The sequence below is a fragment of the Anarrhichthys ocellatus genome, unplaced genomic scaffold, assembly GCF_004355925.1.
Source record: "Anarrhichthys ocellatus isolate YVR2014 unplaced genomic scaffold, GSC_Weel_1.0 scaffold7, whole genome shotgun sequence".
Lineage (NCBI taxonomy): Eukaryota > Metazoa > Chordata > Actinopteri > Perciformes > Anarhichadidae > Anarrhichthys > Anarrhichthys ocellatus.
Window position 1 is genome coordinate 1153671 of NW_022280037.1, and position 27130 is coordinate 1180800.

A 27130-nucleotide genomic window follows, 5' to 3' on the forward strand; every position below is an offset into this window, starting at 1 on the left:
TTGAGCAAGACGCTTAACCCCAAAATTGCTCCCGTAGTTGTGCCTACGGTGTAGAAATGTGATAGAATCTGAATTGTAAGTCGCTTTGGATAAAAGCATCTGCTAAATGACTGTAATGTAATGCACGTGGCGTCACACACGCCCCATGGAGAAGATAAGCTTCTGTTTTCATCAACACAGCCGTCTACATAGCCGGCTGCAGAATGTTAGCTGAAAAGTAACAAATCGGGCAACACCGCCACCGAAACTTCTCCTTGTCACAGTGGGAGTGTTGGCGCTCGCAAGCCAGCAAACCATTGTGTAAATAAGCAGCCTGCCCTTTCTCTGTCACAGTGAGCAGTGACATTGTGGTTGATAGGGGACAAATCCTTACATAAGTCCTTTATGAGCTCATAATGGCAGACCCTGCTTTATACCAGTGAGTTACTCACACACAGGCTGGCCACAGCTAAATGAGGTCATGCCTCAAAGTAATGATCAGGCCCGTTTCAGGCGACACCATTTCCTGCCGAAAGGTGATTATTTCTACACAAGCAATCACTGGTGTCTCTGCACACAGAGACATTTGTCTTCCCCCCCCCCCATTTACATTCACTGTGTTAAGCAGTGGGTTAAGTATGATTAGAGGAGAAACCTTGACCAGAGTGACACCAGGTAACCCAACCTCCCAGACCACGGTGATGTAATGTGCGGTGAATCACCTCCTTCTCTCCGACAGTCGAGCGAATGGCCCAGCTTGAGAACCAGGGGGGGGGGGCGTGCAACCGCAACAAACGGTGGGAAGTGCTGAGTCGACACACTGTGGTATTGTTTTAGTGCAGAAATGTGGTGACCGAAGAGGTTCGCCAAGCTGAAGCCGGAGTTCGAGGGCCTGTTTTTAATGAGAGGAAAGTGAAGCCTGAGAGCTGAATTTGCATGAAAGGCTTGGAAAGTAATCATGAATGACATCATGGGCGCTTTAAAAAGACAGGATCCCTGCGCTGTCCGTAGTCAGCCCGAGGCTCAAAATCCCCGAGATTAGCTGCTTTTCAACACGCGTGTAAAGAAATAAACGGTGACATGACTTCTCTTGCTGGAGTGAATTCATCACTTTTTCTCTTAGAAAAACACCCGTTAGGCAATTTTATCATCTACACTATTGCTATCAGCACCTTCCATTCTGGTTTGTTGGCCATGTGTTAAATGAGGTATGAGGTATGAGGTCACTCTGCAGGCATACGGATCGTGTCAGGTTATTAATGGGGTAGACTGTTGAGTTGAACTGATGTCATGACTTAAAATAAGAAAATGACCGGCTGGTAATATCATTATCACATCAGGATAATTTGGCCACACTTGGAGATAAGCGGCAGCTATTACTCACAGCCAATTAAAACCAGCGAGGGTATAGGCCCAAATGGTGCTGCATCAATTGAAGGTGATCTGTAAAGACGCACCTATACAATATTATTTTTAATAATATTCTATCTATTTTTTAAAATCTATTTTATTTATAATGCATACTACATTAAATGAACTAAACTAAAACATAAACTAAGTTCAGTGAAATTGGGCAGGTGGTAAATTACACACAGTGAAAAGTAGAAAATAAATGGAAAGTTTCCAGATCTTGAGGTTTGGAAATTGCACAAGTCTGTAAAATGTATTAAAATCCTTCTGTTATTCTTGGCTGACATACGGCACATGCAACATTTCATGTTGTTTTATGCCTGCTGTCATTTGATATAATATGATATTTCCTGTTGACCGTAATACAGCCCTACTGCAAACTATTGACACGCTGTACTCCGGACTGAAAAAAAGGTAAAGTAAGTTAGTCAATCCAGCCAAGTGTCTGACTTAACATTGTCACAGTTCTTAACTTCAGATTGAACAGTTTTGGACTACAGTGTTTGAGCGAAATGACTTTGACTTTCTATTACACTACACACTAATGTCCCGATGAGGAAACTGAACATCCTGTATTTGTACCTCCTGCAGCTCTTCGAAGCCAAATCTAGACCTAAAAGCATCAAGTCTACACATTAGGTGAATAGCAAACCAGTTCTGCCTGCATTCTCCACAATCACCAGCTGCTGTGCACAGCCGCAGAGTTAGCATAGCTAACTGTATACACTGCTCCATTTAGTAGCTCATTTTACCAGGCTTTTGTTTAAACGTCTACAATTCAATGACAAACCCTTTCTGCGGATGAAGTTCATTTTCAAAGTGAAACGACACCAGTGTTTAAAATGTCATCGTGGTGGTGACAAAATATGGAAGTGAAAGTATTTAGCAGTGATTTTATGAGAAGACTTGAGAAGTTTGTAACACACACACACAAGCATCCTGTTTGTGTCTGAAGTTGCTGAGCTGTTTCTCTGTAGTCTGGTCTACAATTCTTGGAAAAGCCTAAATACCACAAAACTCACTTTTTAAAAAATATAAAAAAGTTTCTCCATGCTTTTTATTCCACAAACACGGTCGATGTCGATAGTTTTGTCACCTTGCTTTCCAGAAGAGATAATAATTGAGCTTCAATGAAAATGACACACATCACTTCACTCTGGAAATGCACTGTGACACTTTTATAGCAAGAATAATGTTGTCTTGGCTTTTCTGGGGAGGAAAAAGTTCTCGGTTTTACATTCTTCAGCATGATAACATTAAATGTGGCGTTACCTATTTGAAATTCATGCCTCATTATCAGCGTCTTGTCGAGCTGCTTTGAGAGTAAGTGGGATTTCTAAGGTTAAAGTTACATCTTCGTCGAGCCCATCAAAGTTCATCTGGCAATTACATTTAAATGAAAAGGGGTGAGTAAATGTAATTAGCCAGTACATGTGGTGAAATATGTTTAAATACAAAATCTTAACAAAAACATTGAGGGAAAAAACTGCAGTGAAGTCGAGACCACAGTGAAGGAGAATCCAAATATTTTTCTATGAAATTAAGTCGTACGTGCTCCGGAAAGGCCTGCTCTCTGTCTGCAGCAGGTATTTCGATCTGTTGTTGAAGTCTTGACACAATAATGACATCAGCACGGACATGTGTCACAACTCACCTGCGCACTGACAGGGATGGCAGAAATTTAAGGACGAGAGGAAATCCTTTGACTTGGCGTGTATCTGTTCTTCAGCTCATGACCTGAGCTGAATGGATGAATGAGTGTGTTTGCTGCGCGTGTTATTGGACAGCCTTGTAATAGTCTCATGGGGCTAAATGAGACTCAGAAAAGTCACTATCTATCCATATCTATCTATGTATCTATTTATATGTATATATATATATATATATATATATATATATATATATATTCAAAGTGTAACTATATCCAAAGTGTAACCTGTTATATTTTCCCTGCATCTTTCTGTAGAAAGCAATGAATAATCTTTTAGACATTAAGACACACAGAGAAGACTGATCTCTAAACCATTCCTCTTGGCAAGCCTTACTGCTTGAGAACAAGACATCTTATGGCATGACATCTCACAGCAAACTTGAGTATTTCCCCGTTCTGTTCTGGTTCTTTACCATTCTGCGGTATTGAGGTGTTCCTCACTTCGGGCCCTCAGGGGCCTCGGGGTCTACTGACTTTCATAGCGCTTCAGCGCTCAAGTGGCATAACGCCTCGGTTTAGGAAGGCGGGGGCGTTCCGCTTGGAACGTCGGGGGCTGATGTTTAGATTAGTGTGGCATAGATCACAAACTATTAGTAGCAAAGGACGATAATTTGACCGGTTTACAAGACGGTAAAAAGACTGTGATAATATCTCAGCTACTGAGGACAAATTCAAGTGAAGCTCGAATGTTTTTTGCTGTTTTTCCCATCGAAACCCATGTTTCACTTTTACTGCTTGTCAATTGGCGGAGAAGCTGACAGTCCGACTCACCAGAGACAATACGCAAATCATCCCCCCCCCCCAAACACACCTCCCAGCTGTAGCCCCCATGACCAGCACACCGCCATGAGCCTAGTGGTTTGAAGTGGAAAGAATGGCTCTGAACCACAAATCACAGGCAGGCTCTACAGTTCAGCTCCAACGCTCACTAGTATGCTCACGCAGGCACTCGTAGGCACACGCGCCTCTCAGACAGACAGACCTGTCTGGTTTAAGTTGTCGTCGATGTGGCAGCTAGATAGGGAAAGAAAGATTAAATAAATATTTGAGGCAGCGAGGCTTTCTAATTAAGTAATTAAAAGCTTCGGGGGCCCCGATTTTCCATGAGTTAATCGCAGCAGCTTCTGGAGTTCACCGTGGAGGCTCCGCTGCGTCTCCTGGAAAGAGGCCTGAGACGGGGAGATGGTGGTTTCTGATACAGATGGATGTCCACCCCCCCCAACACACACACACACACACCTCCACCCCCTGTTGCCCCGAGGGTTTGGTGGTCCGGGCTTCCTTCATACAGAAGAGGAGGTCTAGACAGTATTGCTGAGGAGAAACGGTGCTCCATCATTCTTCACTATCTTCTCTCTTCCCTAGCCTCACATACTCTCCCATACTTTCTGCCACTACAGTACTGGTTTACTGTGTGAAGAGGTTACCTGGAGGTGGCTGAAAAGGCTTTAGGTGTGGGCAGGCTGGAACACAGGGCAGGGTTGTGTAAGACTTGGCACGACTGGCTCTCACCCGTTCTCTGCCATGTACAGGCTGCGGCCCGCATGGCAATCGAGCTTCACCCAACTGTATTTCATGCAAGGAAGAAAACGTCTGCTGCTGCTCACCTCCGCTTGATGTTTTCTACATATGCTGGCCTCCCCCAGCGAGGAAGCAGCGGCTGTAAAATCTATTTGGGTCAGAGCTATTAGGTTTCAACCCTCGTTCCCTGCTTCAGCAGTTTAAGGGGATTCGGAGTGCCCTGACTCCATTTGTCTCCATCCAGTAGATGTTCCTGCCTCATGTGTGCTACATAGTTCACAGGAAACAAGGAGGACAGCCCTTACAATGATACAACACAGGAAAGACAAAGGAGACCCTTTTTTTCTAACTGTGAAATATCCGAGGAGGTTAGCTCAGCACGCGTGGTCTTTTTTCAGTAACATTTTCCCGACATTCGTCTGTCTGCTTGTCACTATACTGAGCAGCTCGACTCGAGAAATTTTGGGTTGAAGAACATTTTGGGGGGGAACTTTAATCAGGGATTGATGGGATTGGAAACTTTAAGGGAATAGCTCTAGATTATGGGAAATATTGTGAAAAGCAGAAAGACGGGAACAACTTGGCGTTGTTAGACATTTCTGACAATGACAATACAGACTCAGCTAATTTCAAAAGAACCAAAAATACTATTTGTTTGAATTATGCTTCTCTTGAAGTTCTTTACAAACTGCTCCAAAAAAATGTACCACAGGGACAGTTGCTAATTTAAGCTTTAATTTAGAATTGCAGTGATGTCATTGTAAGGCTAGAAACAGGGGTAAGTAACCCTATTGGAATAATGTGTGAGCTCTCCCGAATCGGAATAACTGGAGGTTTTGTTTCCTTGTATTCATTACATGAATGCAGCAATAACTGTAAAACCACAACATGTCATTTATACTCTTCTGGTTTTTCTGAAGATTAAGAGATATGTTTATTAGTGGGTTTTAGAGATGCTGGATTTTGTTCGAGTAGCTATTTCTCAAGTTTCAGCAAGAAAGCAAATAAGCATATTTACCAAAATGTCGAACTATTCCTTTAAATGTATCCTCTTAGGCCTTTAGTCAACCTTGTTTTTTTCAGTTTTTAATACTCAACTACCAAGAAATAAATTATATCCTAAACATAACACAGCCCACCTCTAGTTTTCTGTGACAAATGATCTACATTGACTGCCAAGTATACAATGCGCCAAATAAGAAATCATCACTTACTGTAATTTGCTTGCATACAACAACACAGTCATGGAGTCATGGACACCTTGTGCCCAAGCACTGGACTGTAATGAATTTCATCTCACTTATTCCAAGTGAAACATCCTTTCAATGTGTTCTCGTGAGTGTGTGTGTGTGTATTTATATACAGTGTGCAGTGAATCAAAGGGGTGTGCTGGACTGAACGTGTTTCCAGGTACATAGGCAGCTACACATAACCAGTGCTGGAGAGCATCCATGGCAGCAGATGACCGAGCGACCGGCCTCATGTGGACCTCAGATGTCTGAAGAGAGCTGCTAGAAAATAAAGGGAAATTCCACAGGGTAAAACCAATAATTCAACAGCAGCAGACACTGCAGCAGCTTGACAGTGTACGGTCTGGTATGAGCAGATCTGAATAAGAACAGCGGGGCTGACAGTGGCGGAGGTGAAGACTTAAGCAGACGGGACACAGATCTGGACGATGAGAGCACAGAGAGGTCACGGCTCTACTGTAGACCTGGGAACAGAAAGATGTATGGTCTTAATTCAAGTGCCGGGTCTCCTTGTCAACACAGAATGACTTTAGATTGAGAGTCCGAGCATGGAACTGACTAACAAGCACGCATGTAGTCATAATGACAATGGCGGTGCTAAGGTGATGTTTGGACAGATGATGAGCACTCAAAATCATCTTTTTATGTTACTTTTATGCTTCTAAGGATACAGACTGAAGACAAAGCTCCCTAAAAGATTGAAAATCAAGACAAGAAAGACTGACAGTGAAATTCCCCCGCAGCTTCACAGAAGACGCTAGTCCACACAAAGCTACCAAATAGTTGGTACTACAACATTGGGAAATATGCTTATTTGTATTATTGCTGAGCGTTAGATGAGGAGATCAATACCACTCATGTATCTGTACGTTAGATATGAAGCTCGAGCCACCAGCCAGTTAGCATAGCTTAGCATAAAGACTAGAAGCGGGGGCAAAAGCTGCTTCTGCTCTGTCCTAAGGTAAAAATAAAGAAAAATCCACTGCCTGCACCTCCAAAGCCCAGTAAATATACACACTATCTTATGTGTAATCTCTGCTAATTGCTTGGAAAACCTCACAGTGACCACAGGACTCTGAAGAACAACTTCTTTAAAGGACATTTTGAGCTGAACTTTTGTTGGACGCCATATTTATTCCTGTCGCTGGCTTTTAAAATGGCTGCAATGGGGGGAAAGAGGAACAGCTGATAGGTACGTGGTTTGTTTACATGATGTAACTTAGTGCTGCTGTCAGAAGTGACACAGTGTCACTTCCTCGCTGGAATTATTCCTTCTTTCAATTAATGAAGGTGACGTGTGATTCCCATCATGCGGTGCATTCAGTGCGCACGAGGCAGACAGGCACGGTAGTGCTGTTCTTTTCACAAACAAATATTTATTATCACATTCAAATACCAGTTTTTTTTACTATTTGAATATATATTGTTAAGATAAATATTAAAAGCATGATTACTCAAGCAAGTTTCCTAATTTATTCTCTTATTAGACATGAATGCAAATCAAAAGCTGCCTGTAGAGGTAGGAAAATCCATGCAAAAATGCCTTACAGTGTATATTAAAAAAATGTTAAAGTGCAAAATACTGCAGACTACTGTGTCTCCAGTGCTGTAGGTAACTGAACAGAGGTGTGTGTGGTGCGGCAGTACTGACAAAACAGACATTCAGAGCATCTTGTTTTGGCACAGCAGTGTACCGCGGCCCATTGGCCCCTGCTCGGTTTCTTTCCTGCTAGTCACACATGTCGTCCGGACAGACATTCCTGTTATGTCTGTCTGCCTGTCTGAGGGGGGTATGGAGGGGTGGTTTAGAGTTAAGTGTAAAAGTCAGGAGCAGACCGAATTTGTTTCCCTGAGGTGTTTCATGTGTCAGCAGCTTCCACATGGGAGGAGTGCTTGTTCACTCAGTCATACAGTGCATGTACATGCAGATGCTGTCTGGCAGCACACCTTTAAAATAATGCTTGCCTCAGACTTTTCTTTATGACTGTATGGGTGTATGTTTGCATTTGCACATCTGGGGCTGCACCCAACATGCAGCTTTGCCGTTGCCAAAGAAAGACAGCACTGCACCGTATTTATCCTGCAGAAATCCCAAACAATTCCTCACATTGTCTTACCAGGAGAGAAATGGGAAACACATTATCCTCACATTAGCTATATGGCATATTGACGCAGCATGTTTGGCACCTAAGATCAGTCCGAATCATCAACAGATCAAGCGTTTACGCTGCCAATAAATCTCCTTTAATGGGGCAGAAAGGCAGAGATGCGAAAAAATGATTATGGAAATCATTACATGCTCCACTGAGGTTGTAAAGAGACAGCTGATTCACAATGCCAGAGGTTGTCACATAATCCGTTTTCTAGACATGTCGTCTTTCCTTGCTGTTGCTGTCGGATGTTCACTTGACTATGAATGGGGATAAGTTGAATATCAGCTTGAGGAGACTGTATAGATTCATTTTAAGCAATCTGAAAAATGCAAATGCCACATCTGAAGGTGCACAACCATATTGGTAAAGAATGCATTCCTTTTATGATCTGGATTTATGACCTGCTGACAAAATATGCCACGCCTGAATGCCACTGCTGAGTGCATACCTAATAACATATACGTACACATACAGCCACGTCGTATGATGGTATAATGGAGTGGCAACATTTTGCTCCCGGTAGAGTAAGCTTTGATTACCTCACCTGTGTTAACCCAGGATGCTTCCCCATAACTCTGTCACTCACTATGTTGTATTGGCCCGAAAGTGGCCAGCAGCCCAGCACCAGAAGGCAAATATTACGCCTCTGAGTTTTAGAGAGAGAGAGAGAGAGAGAGAGAGAGAGAGAGAGACCTCTACGTCAACTCAGTGATTTATTGCACATTGTAAAGTGTTGACTCATCAGATGAAACGCCATTAATGACCCGCTTACAGCCGACGAGACACGAAAGCCACGTCTTACTCGGCACACTCCATCTCAACTGTGGCTCGAGTACTTCCAGCAGGTCCACCGTTTAAGTGCTCGTTATCATCGAGCCATACGTCAGTGGAATAACGGAGCGGGAGCATTTATTTTCCCAGCACCCCTCCATTCAGCAGTCCCGTGTACCCTGCTACTGCATGAACCCTCACGTCACACGTGTTGAACTGCACATCCTGTGCGTTTCCTCCATGTGGAGTAATCAAAGCAGTGGATTCGGACACTTTAAGACAGTGTTTGGGTCCTAATCAGACTGCAGGAACTAGATGCATAATAATCCCATGTCAGCCAGACATGTCTGTGCAAACAAACATGTGGTGCTTTCATAAAACCCCCCCGCCCTCCGCACACATAAACCGTCTTCTTCTTTGTCTCTGTCTTATGTCTGCGTATAGTACAAATACATTTGCACATACAGGAGCAGTGGTAGAATCCTATTCCCACCTGTTTCTGATTACTCTAATTGGCCCATGAGGTTGAGGAAATGTGTGACAGCTGAATCTGGGGCAGCGAAACTGACCCCGGTGAAAAGTGACTGGAAAACTAGGAGAGCACCTCAGTGAGAGAAGTCATCGCGGAATTTGGTGTGTTTTCTCCCTCTGTGTGTGTGTGTGTGTGTGTGTGTGTGTGTACCGGTTAGTTTAGTCTGTACTGTGAATCATTCATTCTCACAAAGATTTAACAGAACCCCAGAGTCTGAAGTGACTCACCGGGTGATGCCAAGTGTGAGGCCTGGATAAATGGAGCCCAGAAGCGGGGAGTCAAGAAACCACCTTGAGCCAGACGGAATCAATCAATCACACTCCAAAAGGTGGCACCGTTGAAGCCTTTCTCCCCAATGATGACCTTTGACCGCAATGAAAACCGATTCATTCTGTTGCACTGAAACATCAGTGGGGCTGGAAAGGGGTGGAAATGGTCATTCGAAGTTGCTGTGAAATCTGTGAGGAAGAGATGAATGGTTGGACGAAATTTCATGCAGCATGCGCAATAGACATCTAACTCACAAACGTCAACCTCATTGACGCACTGGAAGAAAAAGTCAGAGCATCAAAGTGGTTCCAAAGTGGTGGTTTGACCAATCGTCTGACATTGGACATCAATACAGCAAATGTGCATTTTCATAATTCTTATCACTTACACATTTTATGAACAGATCTGTGACTGGCGTTTAAGAGGTATCCGTGCAGGGCCACGATACGTAGTTTATAATTCTGGATTCTTGTTTGTATTATGTCTCATTGGGCTCGTAGCAGATCATACCAGACATAAACACATGAAGTTGACCTGTTGATACATGAAAGGAAAGTGACTCACATAGGCAGACATTTGGCCTGACAGACACTAATAACTTAATCTTCTGGTGATGACGAAGAATGAACCAGACACCTCTTCTTTGGGGTCATCTCTACCTGAGAGGATCAGCCCACAGTGATAAGATCAGGGATGACTGAGTGGAGCGTCAGCCCTGCTTTGTTCCTCTGGAGTCCCCTCTGTCTGTGATGGATTCATCCGTCTGGGCCGGTCTGCGCAGGGTTGCCTGGGGGTTGTGCAAACACACGCTCACTCTGGGTGGGATGGAAGCTCAAAGGGACTTTGCCTTGCCAAACAAATGCATCACCCTCTTCCCCGAATCGCAGTCGTTTAGGTAGCATCGCCAGGGAGTTTCCTTTCAATTCATCTTTGTTGTTGCTGCCCCCCCCCCCCCCCCCCCCGATTTCTGTCCCGACACAATGTTAGGTTTCCATTTGATGTGGTTGTTTGTTGAAATGGCGATTCTTTCCTACTGATGTCATCTGGAGCCGGGGGCCACAGGGAGCCATTTAGTATCTATGTTTTTGGCATAGATGTTGCTCTAAAATGAAGCATTGCCGGGAAACGCTTCCCAGCCACAAAGTCTTGCACAAAATAACTGCGGTTTGAAAGCAACGAGGGCATTACACTTATATATATGCAGCGCTGTCAACCGACTTCTCCTCTTTGATGAGTGCGTTTGATCAAATCCGTTCATCACGAGACAGATTCCTCTCAGCACTTCAACACGTCCACTTTTGAAGATTCATCCGCGACGCCTGCTGTTGAGGTGAATTACATATTTGGACCAAACACTCCCACTCCATCTTGCCCTCTGTCACAGCGAGTCCAACGACAACATTTCGCATGTTCCTCTACAAGCTCTCACCCGGAGAAGATCGGCTCATAAATAAACGTCTCCTTCACTTTGTTTACCACGCTGCCAACATTACTTGCCATTGACGTGGGGGAAATATTAATAAACGTCATCAGACTCAATGGGCCTGATCTATTTAGAGCTCAGTATTATTTCTTGGGCATGGTATGATCCCCAACCCGAAGCTCCAGGAACGTCTGCAGAAATAGTGAAGCGGTTCCTGCAAAATCTTTCACGTTGGGCTATATTACATTTTCTTCCTTTTAATCTCCCGTTGCTCTTCATAGCTAGATAACAAAGTGGGGAAAGACAAACGACGTAAGTCTCTTTTTCTCTCTCTCCCATACATCTTTATGCTAAGATAGAGCTCCCCTCAACTCATCATCAAGTCCTAATACCTCCACTGCACTTAACTGAGCTCTCTGTCAGTTAAGGCCACCGCATTAGGCAGTTGTCAACCCTCTGACATAGTAGACACATGACATCATGACCAGTGAATGCCCCTACGCTGTTTTTGTTGCCTGATCCACAGTTATCCCACACACACATTTACAGGCAGTTTGGTTCTCAGACTGCATACAGGACACGATGGGACCTTGCTTAATTATTTCGAACATGACATGCACTCTGCTGAAATGCATCAACACTATGGTGGAGTAAATATTATGCCTGGTATCACACCCACTTGTTGTATTTAGTGGTAACAGCAAAGTTATCATTAAATCCCAGACAGGAAAGTGTGCCGGCCAAAAGGGTTTCCTGTTTGTGATAGTATCACTTAATAATGGCTTGCACCTATGCTTTAAAACTGTGGCTATTGTGAGAGCAAGACTGCCATCTAGTGTTGGTGTGACCGGTACTACAACCTCTCAGGGTTTATTTTGTGGAAGAAAGCTTGAGGAAATTGCCAAGAGACGTTACAAACGGTGTTCATTATTATGGGGACTGTATGGAATTAATTTATTGATGCGTTGGGTACACTGTGGCAGCGTGGTTGCTATCTACTCATGATTTTTTTGAAAGTGTTCCCCTTTTTATGAAGATGCATAAATCTCCTGTGAGCTCCCGGTGTGTAGTTTCAGTTAGAGCAACATGGTTCTATAAGGTGAAGTCTTATAACGGGAACACATGTGAGTACACAGAATAAGCGCAAGACAGTGTGGTCATATATGGTCAAAATTTGGGATATCCAAACTTCACTGTATTTACTAAAAGAACAGGATCTGTCTTTGCTGCAATTCTGTAGCTGTTTTCATGCCACAGTGCTGTGGTCAGTTATCTTTACTGATGGATTCACTTCATTTAAAAGGTTTAATTTGAAGACTAAAGCAAGGGAAGCAATCGTGGGAGATAATCTCACAAGTTGTAACGATTTACTACGTTCAAATGAAGCCAAAAGTTAAGGGTTTAAAAGTATTTTTTTAACAATTTATATCCTCAACTTCATTCCATGTCTGCGTTATTGCCCTTTGAGGGAAGTTGCTTTGCCCAATGAGCATTATAAAACATCTTGCAGATAAGAAACAGACATCAACACAACATATTCTTTTCTTTAAAAATAGACAGAGTTAGGTTAGAGTGACGCTGACCTACAAAGAGGTCAAAGGTCAGATTTAGCGACAAAACAAACCTCCCTTCCACATTCAAATGATTGATTACTGATCTTGGTCATGTGGACATGGTGTGAAATGTTTATGTTGTACAAAATGAAATATCCCATGGAGTGAACACAGTAGGCTGAAAAGCTTTGAAATAACATTCATGATACTTGAGCAGCGTCAGGCCTGATTACTATCTGGTGATGACTTACATGTGTGCCTTCCAGATCAGTCTGCATTCCTTTGGCTCAACGTTTCGTGATGTGGCAGAGGGGAATGGTCGATTTCACATCGCTCCAAATGATCTGAAGGGGCATTTTCTTCCTTTGTGCCATATTTAACCCTGACCCCTGACCCCTAACTCAGTTAGGTCTGGTTCACTCACGCAGGACTGTTGCATATCAGCACGAGTAAAAACCCATTAAAGCCGGTAAAGCAGAGCAAGCCTGTCGAATAAATCTTATTTTCGATTTTTGTATGACTTCCGGCAGTTTAACATGTCTGCATTTTCTGCGGTGGTGACACCAGGACACATGTGGTACATTTCCATTTGTTCTGTTGCCAGCTGAACATGAGTTCTTTTATTGAAGCTTTCATTCCAGTCAACACATGAAACCATACTGGAGGACGGCAGCTTTCATGACCCCAAGTAGAGAAATTCTTTTATTTGTTTTCCATTGAACCAAAATACAAGTACATGAGTTAAATTTGACTGATAGGTTTCCAAAGACAGTCATTTCTCATTCACATTATGTCAAGAAATAATACAAAACACTTCATAAACCGTAGAAGTCGTGTGCACTAAGCAAAAGAGCTGCATGCAAACAGGCCTCTAAATATTACAATCACTCGTCAAGAAATAACTTTTTAAAAATTATTTAAGTATTTAAAAAAAACCATTTGATTGCATCCAGTGCATATTAACATACATGCTAATATTATATAATTATGTCTGATTGTATCTTAGCTATAATTCATTCCAATTAGACGACAATAAAAGAAGCAGTGGCTCCAAGAAATAGGCCGATGAAGCTGCAGGTGGCGCTGCCTACAGAGCGAGACGACTGAGGGGAGTTCACGGTGATGGTGACTCCAGGCCGACAGCGATCACAGTTCTCACCACAGAAGGAGCACAGATTCATGTTGTGCAGGAAGTCGGAGTTGTATGTTCGTGTTGCCTTTCTCGCTGTGAGATGGGGGTAAATAATCGTATGATAGTCAGTACATGGTACCGTGTGTATGTCACTGAAAAGTCATGCTTGCTAGTATGTTTTAGTGGTCTTGACTTTTCTCAGTCCAACATGAGACAGAGCAGAATTTAATTAACTGTAACTGTACTCACTGGGTTCATAGTAGTCGTAAGCCCGCACCACAGCATCCTGTACGCGAGCCACTTTGTAATCTCTGATAACTGGAAGTCTGATGCAAACCTCTGACTTGTTCAGCTGCAAATGCGACCAGAAAAGTGAATGTCTCGACATGAAGACACAATACTACACAATACAACATTTAATTACCTTATTCGTTCTTGTGAATACAGGTATGTACCTGATGTAGGTAATCATTTTTTTCTTTTAAGTTAGGGAAGCCTAATACAGCAGCCCTCATATTCTCCTCCTCAATTACACTTTAAAATGTACTGAACAAGAAAAGTGTGGTTCTTTGCAGACCATAGACTGTATATAAGAAATTGATATTCACTGTGACGTCACCCATTGGTTTGTGAACTACTGTTTTGAAGCCTTGAGATCAGCATTTTTGCTGTGGTCATCTTGTTTTTTAGAGTTTAAGTTCCAAAACGTAAACACGGACTCCCACACCGGACAATGCCGTGGTAGCAACCTGTCAATCACAAGGTAGCCACGCCCTAAAGCATACCCTGCTTTATTGTGTATTTTACTCTAAATGGGACCATGATATACTAAATGTACATCATGCTGTATTGAAGAAGACTTGAATCTAGCGATTGAGACCATAAACTCATGGTTACAATGTGTACGTAGATAATAAATCAAGTGAGAAGTAGGGTCATTTTCTCATAGACTTCTATACAATCTGACTTCTTTTTGCAGCCAGATGAGTGAGTCGCCCCCTGCTGGCCAGTAGAAATAATAAAAGGTTAAGGCACTTCCGCATGAGCTTAATTTTTCAGGACCGGACCCTTATTGCAGCTACCACTGTGGACACAGAGGTCATGTTCTCAGGGTTTGCTCTTTGAGTGTGGGGCTTTTAATGACCTGAGGAGTTGTCATTTGAAAATGACACACAAATTACATGTAATGGGTTTGACGGCTTTATAATCAATTGAATAATTAACAAAGAGGCCAAAAAAACCAAAGAGATCTGATTCGGGTTAGTCAAACAGTTCTATTCGTGAGCTCCAACCGTGACGATTTAACACGACCAATAAGATTGTTCTGGTTTGACAAAGTACAATTACAATGTGGCCGTCCTCAACATTTCATGCCTGACCGTGAAATGAGCACATGGTGAAACACTTACTGAATCTAGGTAGAGGCTGACTTTCTCAGGAAGTATATCCACATTTCTGATAAGATCAGTAAGGCCAGCTGCTCCAGGAGAGAGACTGAAACCACTGAGCATGCCCACGTCCAGTATAACCATGCCCGTATGAGATATCACCTGATTGTCCTTTAACCTAGAGAGGACAAGGAAGATGTACATGGTTATAGTCCCTTGTCTTGCAGGATATTTGACATGCATGACATTCACAAAATATGAATGAAGTCATAAATGCAGGCATATTTGACCAACCATCTGTGTTGTAGTACTTACCCCGTGCATATAGTTAACAGCATGTGACTGTTGTCTATTTCCTCAGTAACATCAACACTTAATGAGAAAGCCTCCTCGTCTTTGGTGTGCTGCAGGTTCTGTGAAAAAGCTTTGGTCTCCAAGTTGTAAAAGATATTCATCTGGATGGATTCATGGAGATGTTTAAAAATGTAAAAAACTTAGATTTAGTGGCGAAGAGCTTAAATATACTGCTAATATACGAGTCAGTAATGGAGATGATTAAATTCAAATGCCTCAACGTCACAATAACAGCATCGTTGTAGGAATCTCTCCATTCCATAAAGCAAAGATGAAATAAAGATTGCATCTCTGTATTTGTTCCAACAATAAAGTATTGAATCATGGAAGTATAAACAGGATTTGGTGGTTTGTAGTATTGAGCATAATGAAAAGATTAACCTCTCACCAAAGTCCTCCTGTGAGTGATCTGATCCGGAGACACTAAAGGACTTCAAGCTACAGTATGCGTTCCAGATGTTAATTGCTGGGAGTCCATGATCATGCCACATTTGCATTTTGCTGTTTTGGTTTAGCACATACAATGCAGTACGTTGTGCTGGGTGAAGCCACCATGCACAGCTGCTGTGTTCAATTTTTTCTGGTCATGCTACAGTTGTTAAACCAGTTTAATGTTGATGTTTGAAGTATGGAAACATTCCTGCATTATGGGAGGTTGTGGAGTTACATTTTCCTTAAAGAAGGGATTGTTTTTCGCAGGATTCATACTAAAGCTCCAAACTAATCTAATGTTGTCTTACTGTACCTGCAATATTGCAAATCCTCTTCCCTCCATGTATATATTTAAGTTCAGATCTTTGTCAGAATTGATCTAAGAAACATAAAGTAAAAGAAGGCAAACAAAGAAAGCCCAGGATGACAACAGTATAGTCACATGGTACACTAAATACACTATCACATATATTATTCAATATATCAAGCACGCTACGAGCACAGGATTCCAACCAGGTCCATTACCTCTTGGCGCATATACGTCAGATAGTTGGTGGAGTTGATGGTAAAAAGTGACACGAATGAAGACGCCGGGGCGGATATGTTGAGTCGGAGTTTGATGGCGTTGGCACCGCTGAAGGCAGCGTAAACAGCCAGAGCCTGGAGGGCAACCACTGTGTCCTGAGAAAGAAAATGTTCCGCCAGTTTAATGTGTATTTGAACAAACGGGTCTTAATTCTATTTCCAGCTATATAGCTACATGTCAGTTTCTCGAGCAACAACAGCGGGCGTGGTGTCACCTGTGTGGTCCCGTAGCCTCCTAAATGGTTTCTTTGCTCGCTTAACCATTTCAAGATTTCAATGGCCTCCACCAAGCTGCCGCGCCAATAAAGAGCCAGCAGCACATAAGAGGCCATCTCGATCTGTGCTGAGCGCGTCTGCCAGTCATGTGACTCCAGGCCAGCCGAGGATCCCCACATCCTGACTCCATCTTTGGAACAAAATCGAAACTTACGGAATTAGATTTATGTGCTGCACAATCTCACCCACTCACAAATTCTAGCACTTGGCCAGATGTTGGCACAACACAGTAACTACCTACAAATTGCCCAAAGACATAGGAGCCACAAGTCATTTTTTATGGTTGCAGCCTGTAAATCAACGATTAGTATTTCAGGGTTGCTAAAGCAACACGTTTTATATTTCGGCCTGCAGAATATTTTAATCATTGGTGGTAGAAAACATTTGCAAACTCCTCTCTGACTTCTAGTCATCCCCATACAACATCTCTTTACATTGCTAATTGAAAGCAACCTTTGTTGTTTAGCCACAATGAATGTGCTGATCAAGCAGTTATGAACTGCAAAGTCTAATCTGAGATTTGACTTTAAATTCGCATCAAGGCGCTCCTAAAATATTTATCAAATAGTAATGTAGTCCAACATATCATCCATATCATGGCATTTTCACTGCATTATCATCAATAATAATAATTATTATAAGAAGGTATTGAAGTAGATATGTGACTTTTGCACATTCCTGAACATGAAATAAACTGCTAAATTACCTCTGTAGTCAGCTCTCCTGCTGAGCTCATCTAGGGCAGTTTCCGCCACAGGACTATTGGTCAGAGCTAAAGCGTAGGCCACCAGACACAGGCTGTAGTTACTGACCACCGCTCCACTGGACACTTTGCTCTCCAGGTACCTCTGAGCCAGGGACACATTCCCTGGGTACTTGTCCTTCACACAGACAAACCAGACAAGAGTTTTATGAGCCATTGCACCACTACTATCAACTGACTTCTTTGCCAAACATATGATATACACTTTTTTATACTACATTATGTATACTACATTTTTAATCCCATAACGTAACTTATTAAAATACACAAGTTCCCCATAACTCACCACGTAGCTGTCGTCCTCCAGCAGTGCCATCAGTACATAGGCAGTGAGTCCCACTGACCCACCATCCAGTCCTCCATGTATTTCCGTGGAGATCAACCTGCCCACCTCTCTGAACTCACCCTGGGGCCCCTGGTGGCTCAAGAGCCAAGTCATGGCTCTGGTCAGGACACTCTGGTCTACCTGCATGTAGGACTGAGCCTGGAGGAAGCACCTCAGCACGAAGGCTGTCAACCTGGAAACCACAGAGAGAAGGACCGTTAGAGTCCTTTTTTAAACCAGTGAAAAAAACGTTCCACCGGTGACCTACCATGTGCTGCCAGAGGTGTCGCTGGCTCCGAAAGCGCTGAATGAGCCATCATCTCGTTGGTAGGACAGTTGTCTTTGATATCCTTACAGCAGAAAATAGAACAAGTTTCAAATTGAATCCAATAAAGCGTCGCTCACAAGATGCCCTATTGCATCTGAGGAGCACATGAATTAACTTTACTCATAGATTAATACTGTATACAGTTCATTTACTCTACGTTGGTGACTCAGGGCTGCTTACCTTCCATCATGTAGCCCAGAGCCCTGCTCCTGATCTCTTTATTGCCCTCAACTGAACTGTCCAGGTACTGGATTACATAAATACTTGGAGCAAAGTGGATCATGTTCTGCTCCCCGCAGCCAACGGGCAACTGAACCAGCGAATCCAAATTTCTGATGGACAAGGCCAAGATATCACCTGTGTAAAGCAGTACATGAGGGAAGGAGGAGAGATTTAACTGTTGCACATATTCAAGAATAGCTTTCAGTCTTAACAGACCTAAAAAGGGCACAGAAAGTGTCTGTACTGGGAATTATTATAACGTTTCCCAGCTTTACCATACTACATACTACGATTTAGGAAATCTTAAAGTTACAAGGTACGGAGGAATGGAGAAGAAGCTAATGAAGACCATCACAAGTAGAAAGTTACACAGTAGACAACAAACTTCATCCTGCATGTTTGCTTGATGTTTTAGTAATGCTCACTATCACAACAAGCACAGAAACCACACATTGGGCTCCAACTGAGGAAAATATAGAGGCTTTCCTTTCTACCATGACAAAATCCCAACATCCCTCAACCTGGAAGGAGCCAAGTCCAACAGCCGGACAGCTGCTCGGAATCTGCCTTCCTATTTGATGTCCATCATTCACCATTCTTCAACATTCAGCACCCAAATGTTTTCAGGACATATACCCAAAATCATCATCTATTCACAAAGGACAATGCGGGCACATATTATGCATGCCTAATTGACTTCAAGTAAACAAGAAGAGCGCTAAAATGGAACTCCCACTCGCACAATAGGGAGGACAAAATCGTGGACGTACCAACCACTGCCACATAGGCCCTCTGACTGCCCGCTACCACATCTGGTGGAAAGGAGAAGGAGATGGATCTGGAACTGTTGTATTTCAACGGGGCCATCTCCAGGAACAGAGTCTTCGAGAAGGACTGTTCAACTCCCTCAGGCTTCGGGAACATGGAAGTTATTTATAGGATGAATCGCATGCCACGCAGCACGTTACATTTCTGAAAACACTTTTTTTTTTTTTCATCATACCACACCTTCACAAGCACTCTCCAAAGAAGGCTGTCTGAGGCCTCCGCGGATACGGCATCCACAGATATTTCCATCTCGCCCAGACCCGCGGGCCTTATAGGGAACAGTGCTGAAGCAGCCGCATGACTCCCCATGGTGAGTTTTCGGGCATTTACCACCGAGGCATCCCCTCTGTCTGCCAAAACAAACTCAAAGGCCTCACTCTGTGCTAGCAGCACGATTACCTGTTGAGAGGAACGTCTTTTAAAACAAACAATGTACCATCTTCTGTGTGCCATAAATGACAGTGATTAGTGGAAGGTACAAATAAATCATCAGTGAGGGAGTAAAGTCATATTTTCCAGTTCAGACGATTTACCAGTCTTATTTTAGCCAGAATATTCCACAAATGTAGTCCTCCATACCTCTACGTCATGCTCTAAATGGTTGATGATGTTCACCTCCAGCACAATCTCCTCTCCTCTGATGAGGTACGATGGGACATCCAGAGACAAGGAAAAATCTTTGGACACGGTGAGCTGTGAATGAGAGAACATAAACCGATTCAAAAGCAACTTCGGCTAACATTGTTAACAGCGGATATTAAAAGTTATGGAACAGGGCTCGTTAGGCTTACAACCTTGAACATTGTTAAAGCTGCAATTCTTTATGGTGCAAATACTTTGTGGTTTGTTTACAAAAAAAATGAAAATCAAATCACTCCCCGTGTCTCCAGGCCCTTTTCCTTTCCTTGCAAAAAGGAAGCAATTAGATTTGTGGGAAATACAAACTCCATATTTGAGAAACATCACTGATATATAGAGGCTATAGTGAATATTTAGTTACCTTTTGTGGCACCGGAGTGAAGCCCAGACCCAGGTTGTCTGACATCACCAGTGCAAAAGCTCTCAAAGACATAACGCCATCTGGCACTGTTATTTTCTCACTTATCCACGTTTGAATACTGATAGAAGTGACAGACAAAAGCGCAACACTGAATTTATTGAGCACATCACTGAGCACTCATTTGAATCACCAGCATATGTCCCTCTCAGCACTCACCTGACACTAGTGTCGAACCACAGCAAGGATTCAGTGGCATCCATCCAATGGCTCCAGTACTTCTCTACCATTAGGTCATCTCCGTCTTAAAAAGAAGAGAGAGAAGAGATCAGTACTGTACAAGTAGCGGAAAGATGAAGATAAAATCCAGTGGAAATTGTGGGACAAATCCTAAATGGTCCCCAGAGGGACTCCAAATGGAATGTAGATGCTATTCTAAAAAGGATCACGTTGACTCAGTGTACTATTTAATATCATACCATTTGTGGGTCCATCGGGCTTGTTTTTCTGATACAGTCTGGCATTGGTCAGCATCCTAATATTACATTCCTGTGGAGTGAAAGATACAAAGAAGATGATAACAATGGGTAAATCTGTTACAATAGCTGCTAATATTACAGCTAAAAGCAGTTTTTGGAGTACAGGCATGAAAAGCCTGTACTGAGACGTCCACTATCAGATCATGCATCATTAGTGCAACAGCCAGTAAAATATAGGTCAGGTCTCAGCAGGTGATATAAGGAGTAAAACTCTGTAAATGCCCGAGGAGAGCTCGCTTGTTAAACTGATCTATTGTACCAGACACAATACGCGGCGCCAGAGATTTGGAGGTGGGGAAAGGTCAGTTTAAGACAGCCCACTGTGGTGAAGCTTTTGTTTCCTCCACCTTGCATCCATCAGTAACCCTCAGGTCCTGGACCCAGCACACTAAAGTTACCAGTTCATAGAAACAGCAGTCATCTCCTAACAAAGCAGACAGATGGTTTACACTCAGACTAACCGGTTTAGTGGCCGCACACTATACGCCCGCCATACAGTATCTAACTGGGAAAAGTGTGAAGTGTTTACAACAGATTAAGAGACCGGGAAGACGGGGGCTTTGCAATGAAACTGTGAAATGAGGGGGGGGGGAAATGAAGCAAACCGGACAGTATCCAAACAAGTGACTTTCTGAAGGTTCACAGGAGTTTAAGTTTCAGAGATGATGTTTTGTCTTTTGTCTGAAGATATCAGACTTTCAAACCTTTCAGGGCTTTGGCAAATTAAAACGGGTCGTCACACCTGCTCCACTTTTAAGTCGAGGTCAGCCCGCGGAGCGTCACCATGCGCCCCCATCACCACGATTCCCAGCTGGGATCTCGGTTCGAGAGCCGTCACGGTGAGAGACACCTGTTCACCTGGCTGAGCTTTGTCGGTGCTCCAGCTCAGAGACCCCTGAGGAAAGCGAGCACACAGCGTATCACAGACAGGACCGGGCAGAATCCTGCAACTATCAGAATAATATGATCGAACACGTTGACAAGATGAAATTACATAGTTGTGTTGGTTGATGGGGATGTGCGCCGTGTCCATGGTGACCTCTCCGTCAGAGAGGATGCAGTAGACAGTGACGCAGGCCTCAGGGGACCAGGACACTGTTGGGGTCAGAGAAAAAGAGGAGGAAGTCTTTGTCCCGGCAGCCACCACTTGACCTCCAGAGCTCACCTGGAAGTACAAACACAGTATTTGATCTTTGCACGAACCACAAACTTCTTCCAATATTTCACTAAGCACAGGAAAGTCCAGACATTCCTGTAATGATCATTCCGTGTAGCATACAATATTTTAGCATAGTGATTATAGATAGATAGATTTAAGGTCGGTATAGACCAAGATATGTAAACCTCACTTGGTTCGCACACTTGTTTATGGCTTTTCTTTTGCAAAACAATGTACTCAAATAAAACATGAAAGAAAAATGATTACATCAAACTCAAAAGTGTTTGGGTTTCAACCCTGAGCAATCAAGTTTTCACCACCTTATCCATTAACCAAACACCCGAGATAGATGTGATCAAACTCATTGGACAAGCTTAACAGCACTCTGTCTTTAAGGTTCCTTATCTAGACATGCAATATGTCGTTATTGCAGAAAAGAAAATTCCTTTTTTATTTTTATTTGCATGATGTGATATTATCTGACCAAACATACCACAAAGTGCAGCTCAGTTGGTTGAAATGTGCTCTTCACAGCTATCTGAAGAGGCAATCGAATCTGAAAAGTTAAACACGTCATGCGAGTTATGTCTCTCCGTTGCATTATCAGCATCATCTACTGTCGGCATGTTTGCTGTAATATTTCTTTTGCCGACGTACCGCATTGGTGCTAGATATTTGTTAAGAGCTACCTGTGCCGGTAAGGTGTCGATTGGGGAGATCTGAATATAGGAGCCGCTGGGAGAAATGTGATTGTTGTACACCGTCAGAGTCTCCTCACTGGATTGGAATCTTGCCTGAATGTAAACACAAGAAACAGAAAATATGAACATAACTAATCATTTGAACCTCATAAAATACATCATCAATGTGTGTTGCTGATGTTTTGAAGAAAAAAGATTATTAAAAATTAAGAAAGTAAATAGTTTCATAATCTTAGGAAGTTTGCTTACACTCTACTTATTAAGTTTATGGGTCTTGGGGTGATTTTCTTTCGACACTGAAACTTCTCGTATTACATACAACGAGACTGCTTCTCCCAGAGGACCAACATTCCTTGTACTGTTAATCAAAAATACTCACCCGAATAAAAAGCATCCCTACTTGATCCTGTAACTCTAACTGAATGTGGATGTTCCCGTCCTCCGGCACTCGGAGTGTCAGAGTTGTAGGTTCAGCGTTCACCGTGGATGTTCTCTGAGTGACTTCAATCGCAGCAGACTGAGTCAGATCCCGAGCGCTGAGTGGCATTCCGTCATATCTAGAGATCCTCAGCTGTGGAGGAGACGCAGAGAAGGAAATGAAATGGGAACATCAGTTTAAAAATAGATGTTGAATAAACAGCATAATAATAATCCACTCACTTGTGTGACGAAGAGTAGAGGCGGCTTCAGTGTCGGTGGCGAATCATGGAACGCAAGCTGGAATGTGTTCCTCATGCGTCGGACTTCAACAGTTTTGTTCACTTTAGATCCTTGGGTGACAAGAGATGATGTAACAGAATGGTTTGGAAGGTGCGACTGGGATGCTTGAATCCAACGTAGTTTCAAAATATATCTCACTTGTGGAGTTGTCAGTAACACAGACGGCAACGTGCACGCTGCTGCCAATTCCTTGAAGCAGATCGTTGCTGAAGAAAAACTGTGTTGACCCGTAGATCTGAAAAACAACGGTCAAAAGTCAGCCGATGCGGTTTAGTACAGAGATACTTACTGTACTAACTGTAAACTATCTTTCATAAATGTGCTACACTAAGACCTCACCGATTTAGTTTGTGTTTGCACGAATGGCGATGCAGTATTGGGCATAGCGGGCGCCAGAGTGACTGAGACAGTTAGTGTTCCTTGTACAGGTCGTCCACTGGGGTACCTAGAGGGAATACAAATATAAAGTACTGGATCATATGTCTAAATGGGATATTATTGATTTGCACGAGTTAATTGAACTCACAGTGCTCTCACTGATCCTGATATGTCCTCTCCAACGAGGACCCGGGAAGGTGTCTTGAGCAGCACTTCAAAGTGAGAATGCTCTGCAACAGGAATGGTAGTAAGTAAGTTTACTTACAAACAAGACTAAGAGTATAGCAGGGGTCTCCACAAAAGTAGCTCGCAAGCTAACATAAATTCACTTTGTAAACCTGTTTAAATTTCTATTCTATCAAAGTCACAGACATGCCCCCCCCCCCCCAATCACAATCAGTTTTTGCCAGTCACACTACTTTTTAAGTTTAGTTACATCGGTGGCGCCGTAACATTAGGCGATGACCGCAAAAAAAATAGCCAGCCAATAAGAGGAAAAACATCTACTATTTTCATGAGGAATGGGTAACAGGGTTGTTTTTTGTGAATAACAATTGTGTGTGTCAAAGTCAGTGAAATGTCAATGTTAAGCGCCACTTCACCAAATTCCACAGCAATTTTTCACGTGACTTTCCGGCTAGTTGCATTCTACAAACACAGAAGATAAAGGAGCTGAAAACGACGCTTAAAAGACAACAGCCTCTGTTTACCAAACTGATGAAAAAGGCTGACGCAGCAACAGAGGCTTCTGTTAGTGGAACGCATCCTAACGAAACACAAAAAAAGCCCTTTGGCGGTGGCTGAAATGTTATTAAAAGACCATAAAAAGAAGACAGAAATGACTAACTCTATGCTATAAGTAGCTATTGGCTACTTTCATTTTGTGGTATTAGCTCTCAGAGCAAAAAAGGCTGGAGACCGCTGGTCTACTTTTCTGGAGGAAAGGTCAGTAGGATTAATCCTCTGGGGACCATGACTCGGTACCAAAATTACATGGCAATCCATCTATAGTTCTTGAGATATTTCAGTCTTGATCGACCGATTGAAAGTGCCATCATCTGCTGGTATGGTAGAAAAAAAGAGATATTGCACTAAACTGATAGATCTATTACCGTAATGCTCCACAGTGAACGCTCTCGCATCAGTGACGCCCTGTAGGGAAGAGGATGGGAGGTAGAATGGAAAGATCCTTTTCTTATTCAATTCAATGAGCAGTATTTTAAACAACATGCTGCACAAAAGTGAAGTTATTTCTTTATTCCAACCCTACATTCATTGTGGTTGTGATCACCCACTGGCCAAGAGGATTTGGGATCGTCTGGGATAGACTGAATTCCCACAATACAATGCCCAGGTTCCCCGTGGACTCCCACCTGTCGACGACGTTCCCTCTGGGATCCTGCGTGTGACAAAAGAATGTCAGTCAAACCTCCCACCACCACACAATACCCGGCTAAAGATTCATTCAACTCCTCTGGCTTCGTTTTTTCACACAGAAGACAGAGGCCTACCTGTACAGAGATATCCACTCTGCCTTTGTACGGATGGTTATCCATCTGTACAGACACAACTCTGACTTTGACGGTGTCGCCTGGTTGGTAGTGTGATCTGTCCGTTTGAATGAAGGTAGAGACGTTCCTGGGGCTGAAGCTGAGGGTGGTGGTGTTGGTAAAAATGAGATCGTTCTCTCTGTAGACCCTCACCGTCAAGCTTAAGGGGGAATTTGCAGTTGTAGATCCAAGAATCTGGAGCGATTGTATCAGCAGTTTTAGACACATACATGTGATATCAGGTTAAACAGGTCATTTAATCATGTCCAAGTATTTTTCTCTTATCGGTAAGAAAAAAACACAATTCATACTCACAGCAGGGACTGTGAGGACTCTGGTCAAACCTGAAAAACAAAATGGATAATTTAGCCCTCCAAAAAGTCAAAAGTGATTCTGCAAATTAACCCAAAACCTCCTCGTCACTGCAGTATCACCTCCTTGGAAGTCCTCTGTTTTGGCAACTTTGGAGTTGCCGTGTGCTATCTCAGCAATCACCCTGCCAGGGAAGTCAGCAAGGACAGTGATAGCCAGCGAAGTGGGTGTCCCAGCATGCACCACCTCTGGACTTGTGATCAGAAACAATGGGCTAGTAGAACATTGGAAGAATGGCTTGTTATAGATTGGTGAAACAAGTTGGAGCATGAGATTAAAAAACTGCATCAATATATGGATTAAGATTGTATTAGGGCTGTATCAAAAGACCACGTCTCTCTTACCTGGATGAGTCTTGGGTTGAACCAGGCACAGCCGAAAACACAACTCCCGCCCACACAACCAGAGCCCAGATCCCATCCATGCTTCTGGTCCGCGCTTTGCCACACGTTCAACGCCTGGCTCAGACACCAAACTGACAGCGACCGCGTCGTGAAGTGACCTGGACCTACGCTTTACGAAACCCCTCCCCCCCCTGTCTGTCCACCAACATCCCATGGGGCCCGCACTCGCACGTTTATACGCACTCTCTCTCTCACACACACACACACACACACACACACACACGGATGCATGCACATATTATCACACGTATATTCTTTGTCACACACAAAGGAGGAGTTCACACACTCTTAACGCCTTTGCCCAGGGGGATGTGTCTCATCTATCTCTTTTTCGTTAAGGATTTGACAATCTGTCCAAAGCACAGAGAGAGTCGTCGCGGTGTATCCATACTGAGAAGAAAGCCCGTCTTGAATGTCAAGAGAGAACACAAGCCTGCATGTAATGTGTTGACACAAAACCACCTGAGAGTTGTGTTCTTGACGGGTTATCTGAAAACTAAGAAGCTGCTATTTGAATCTGTGTTGCTTTTGTAAACATTTCAATACTTTATACCCCATCCTCGGAAAGCAAATCCATAGAGTTGCGGTTCAGCCACAGTATGTGGTAAACAGGTTTGCCATTTGAATTACTTTGTGATAACAGAACAGCGGGGTGTTACTGAGGCTTTGTCACGGGAGAAAATGGTGATAAGTCACGGAAATACGTTCAATTTTAAACTGAAAAATGGGACTTCATTTATTGTATCAAGGGTTTTTTTGGGGGGGGGGGGGGGTTGCACTGTTATGCAAGAGTGACACAGAAATAGATGTTACACAAAGAGTTTGTGTAAAAATAGCAGCAGGGAGGAGATGAGCTGACATTGTGGGATCATGTTTTAACCTCTAAGCAGTAATTAAAATTTTCACCAAGGAACATGATGACAGAGGCACAATGACAGCCTGTATTGTTTCTTCTTCACCAGCAGGAGGTAGTAACGTGAAGGCTAACTCCTCCTTTCTAAGCTCTGCCTGTTCCATCTCAAACCTGGAAGAGATGGGGATACTTTACTATGCTCAGTCTTTTCACTAAAGTAAGTGTTTAAAAATACCCACACAGTATTATTT

General features: G+C 43.1%; 1 protein-coding gene across 1 annotated transcript; it reads right to left on the reverse strand.

Annotated features, from left to right (window-relative positions):
• Nucleotides 1–13552: 13552 nt before the first annotated feature.
• Nucleotides 13553–26046, reverse strand: LOC116383758 (CD109 antigen-like). The gene is made up of 32 exons (XM_031847834.1): nucleotides 25967–26046; nucleotides 25685–25836; nucleotides 25566–25594; nucleotides 25212–25445; nucleotides 24971–25099; nucleotides 24813–24852; nucleotides 23849–23930; nucleotides 23662–23767; nucleotides 23461–23557; nucleotides 23263–23372; nucleotides 22982–23173; nucleotides 22591–22695; nucleotides 22395–22457; nucleotides 21737–21907; nucleotides 21485–21637; nucleotides 20683–20752; nucleotides 20423–20507; nucleotides 20207–20324; nucleotides 19786–19899; nucleotides 19387–19605; nucleotides 19149–19290; nucleotides 18337–18513; nucleotides 18097–18178; nucleotides 17790–18021; nucleotides 17447–17621; nucleotides 16680–16870; nucleotides 16405–16560; nucleotides 16193–16258; nucleotides 15409–15548; nucleotides 15115–15271; nucleotides 13955–14057; nucleotides 13553–13798 (listed from the first exon to the last, which is right to left on the reverse strand). Exons 1-32 carry the CDS (start codon nucleotides 26044–26046, stop codon nucleotides 13596–13598), a joined length of 4173 nt encoding a protein of 1390 aa, XP_031703694.1. The 3' UTR covers nucleotides 13553–13595.
• Nucleotides 26047–27130: the final 1084 nt, after the last annotated feature.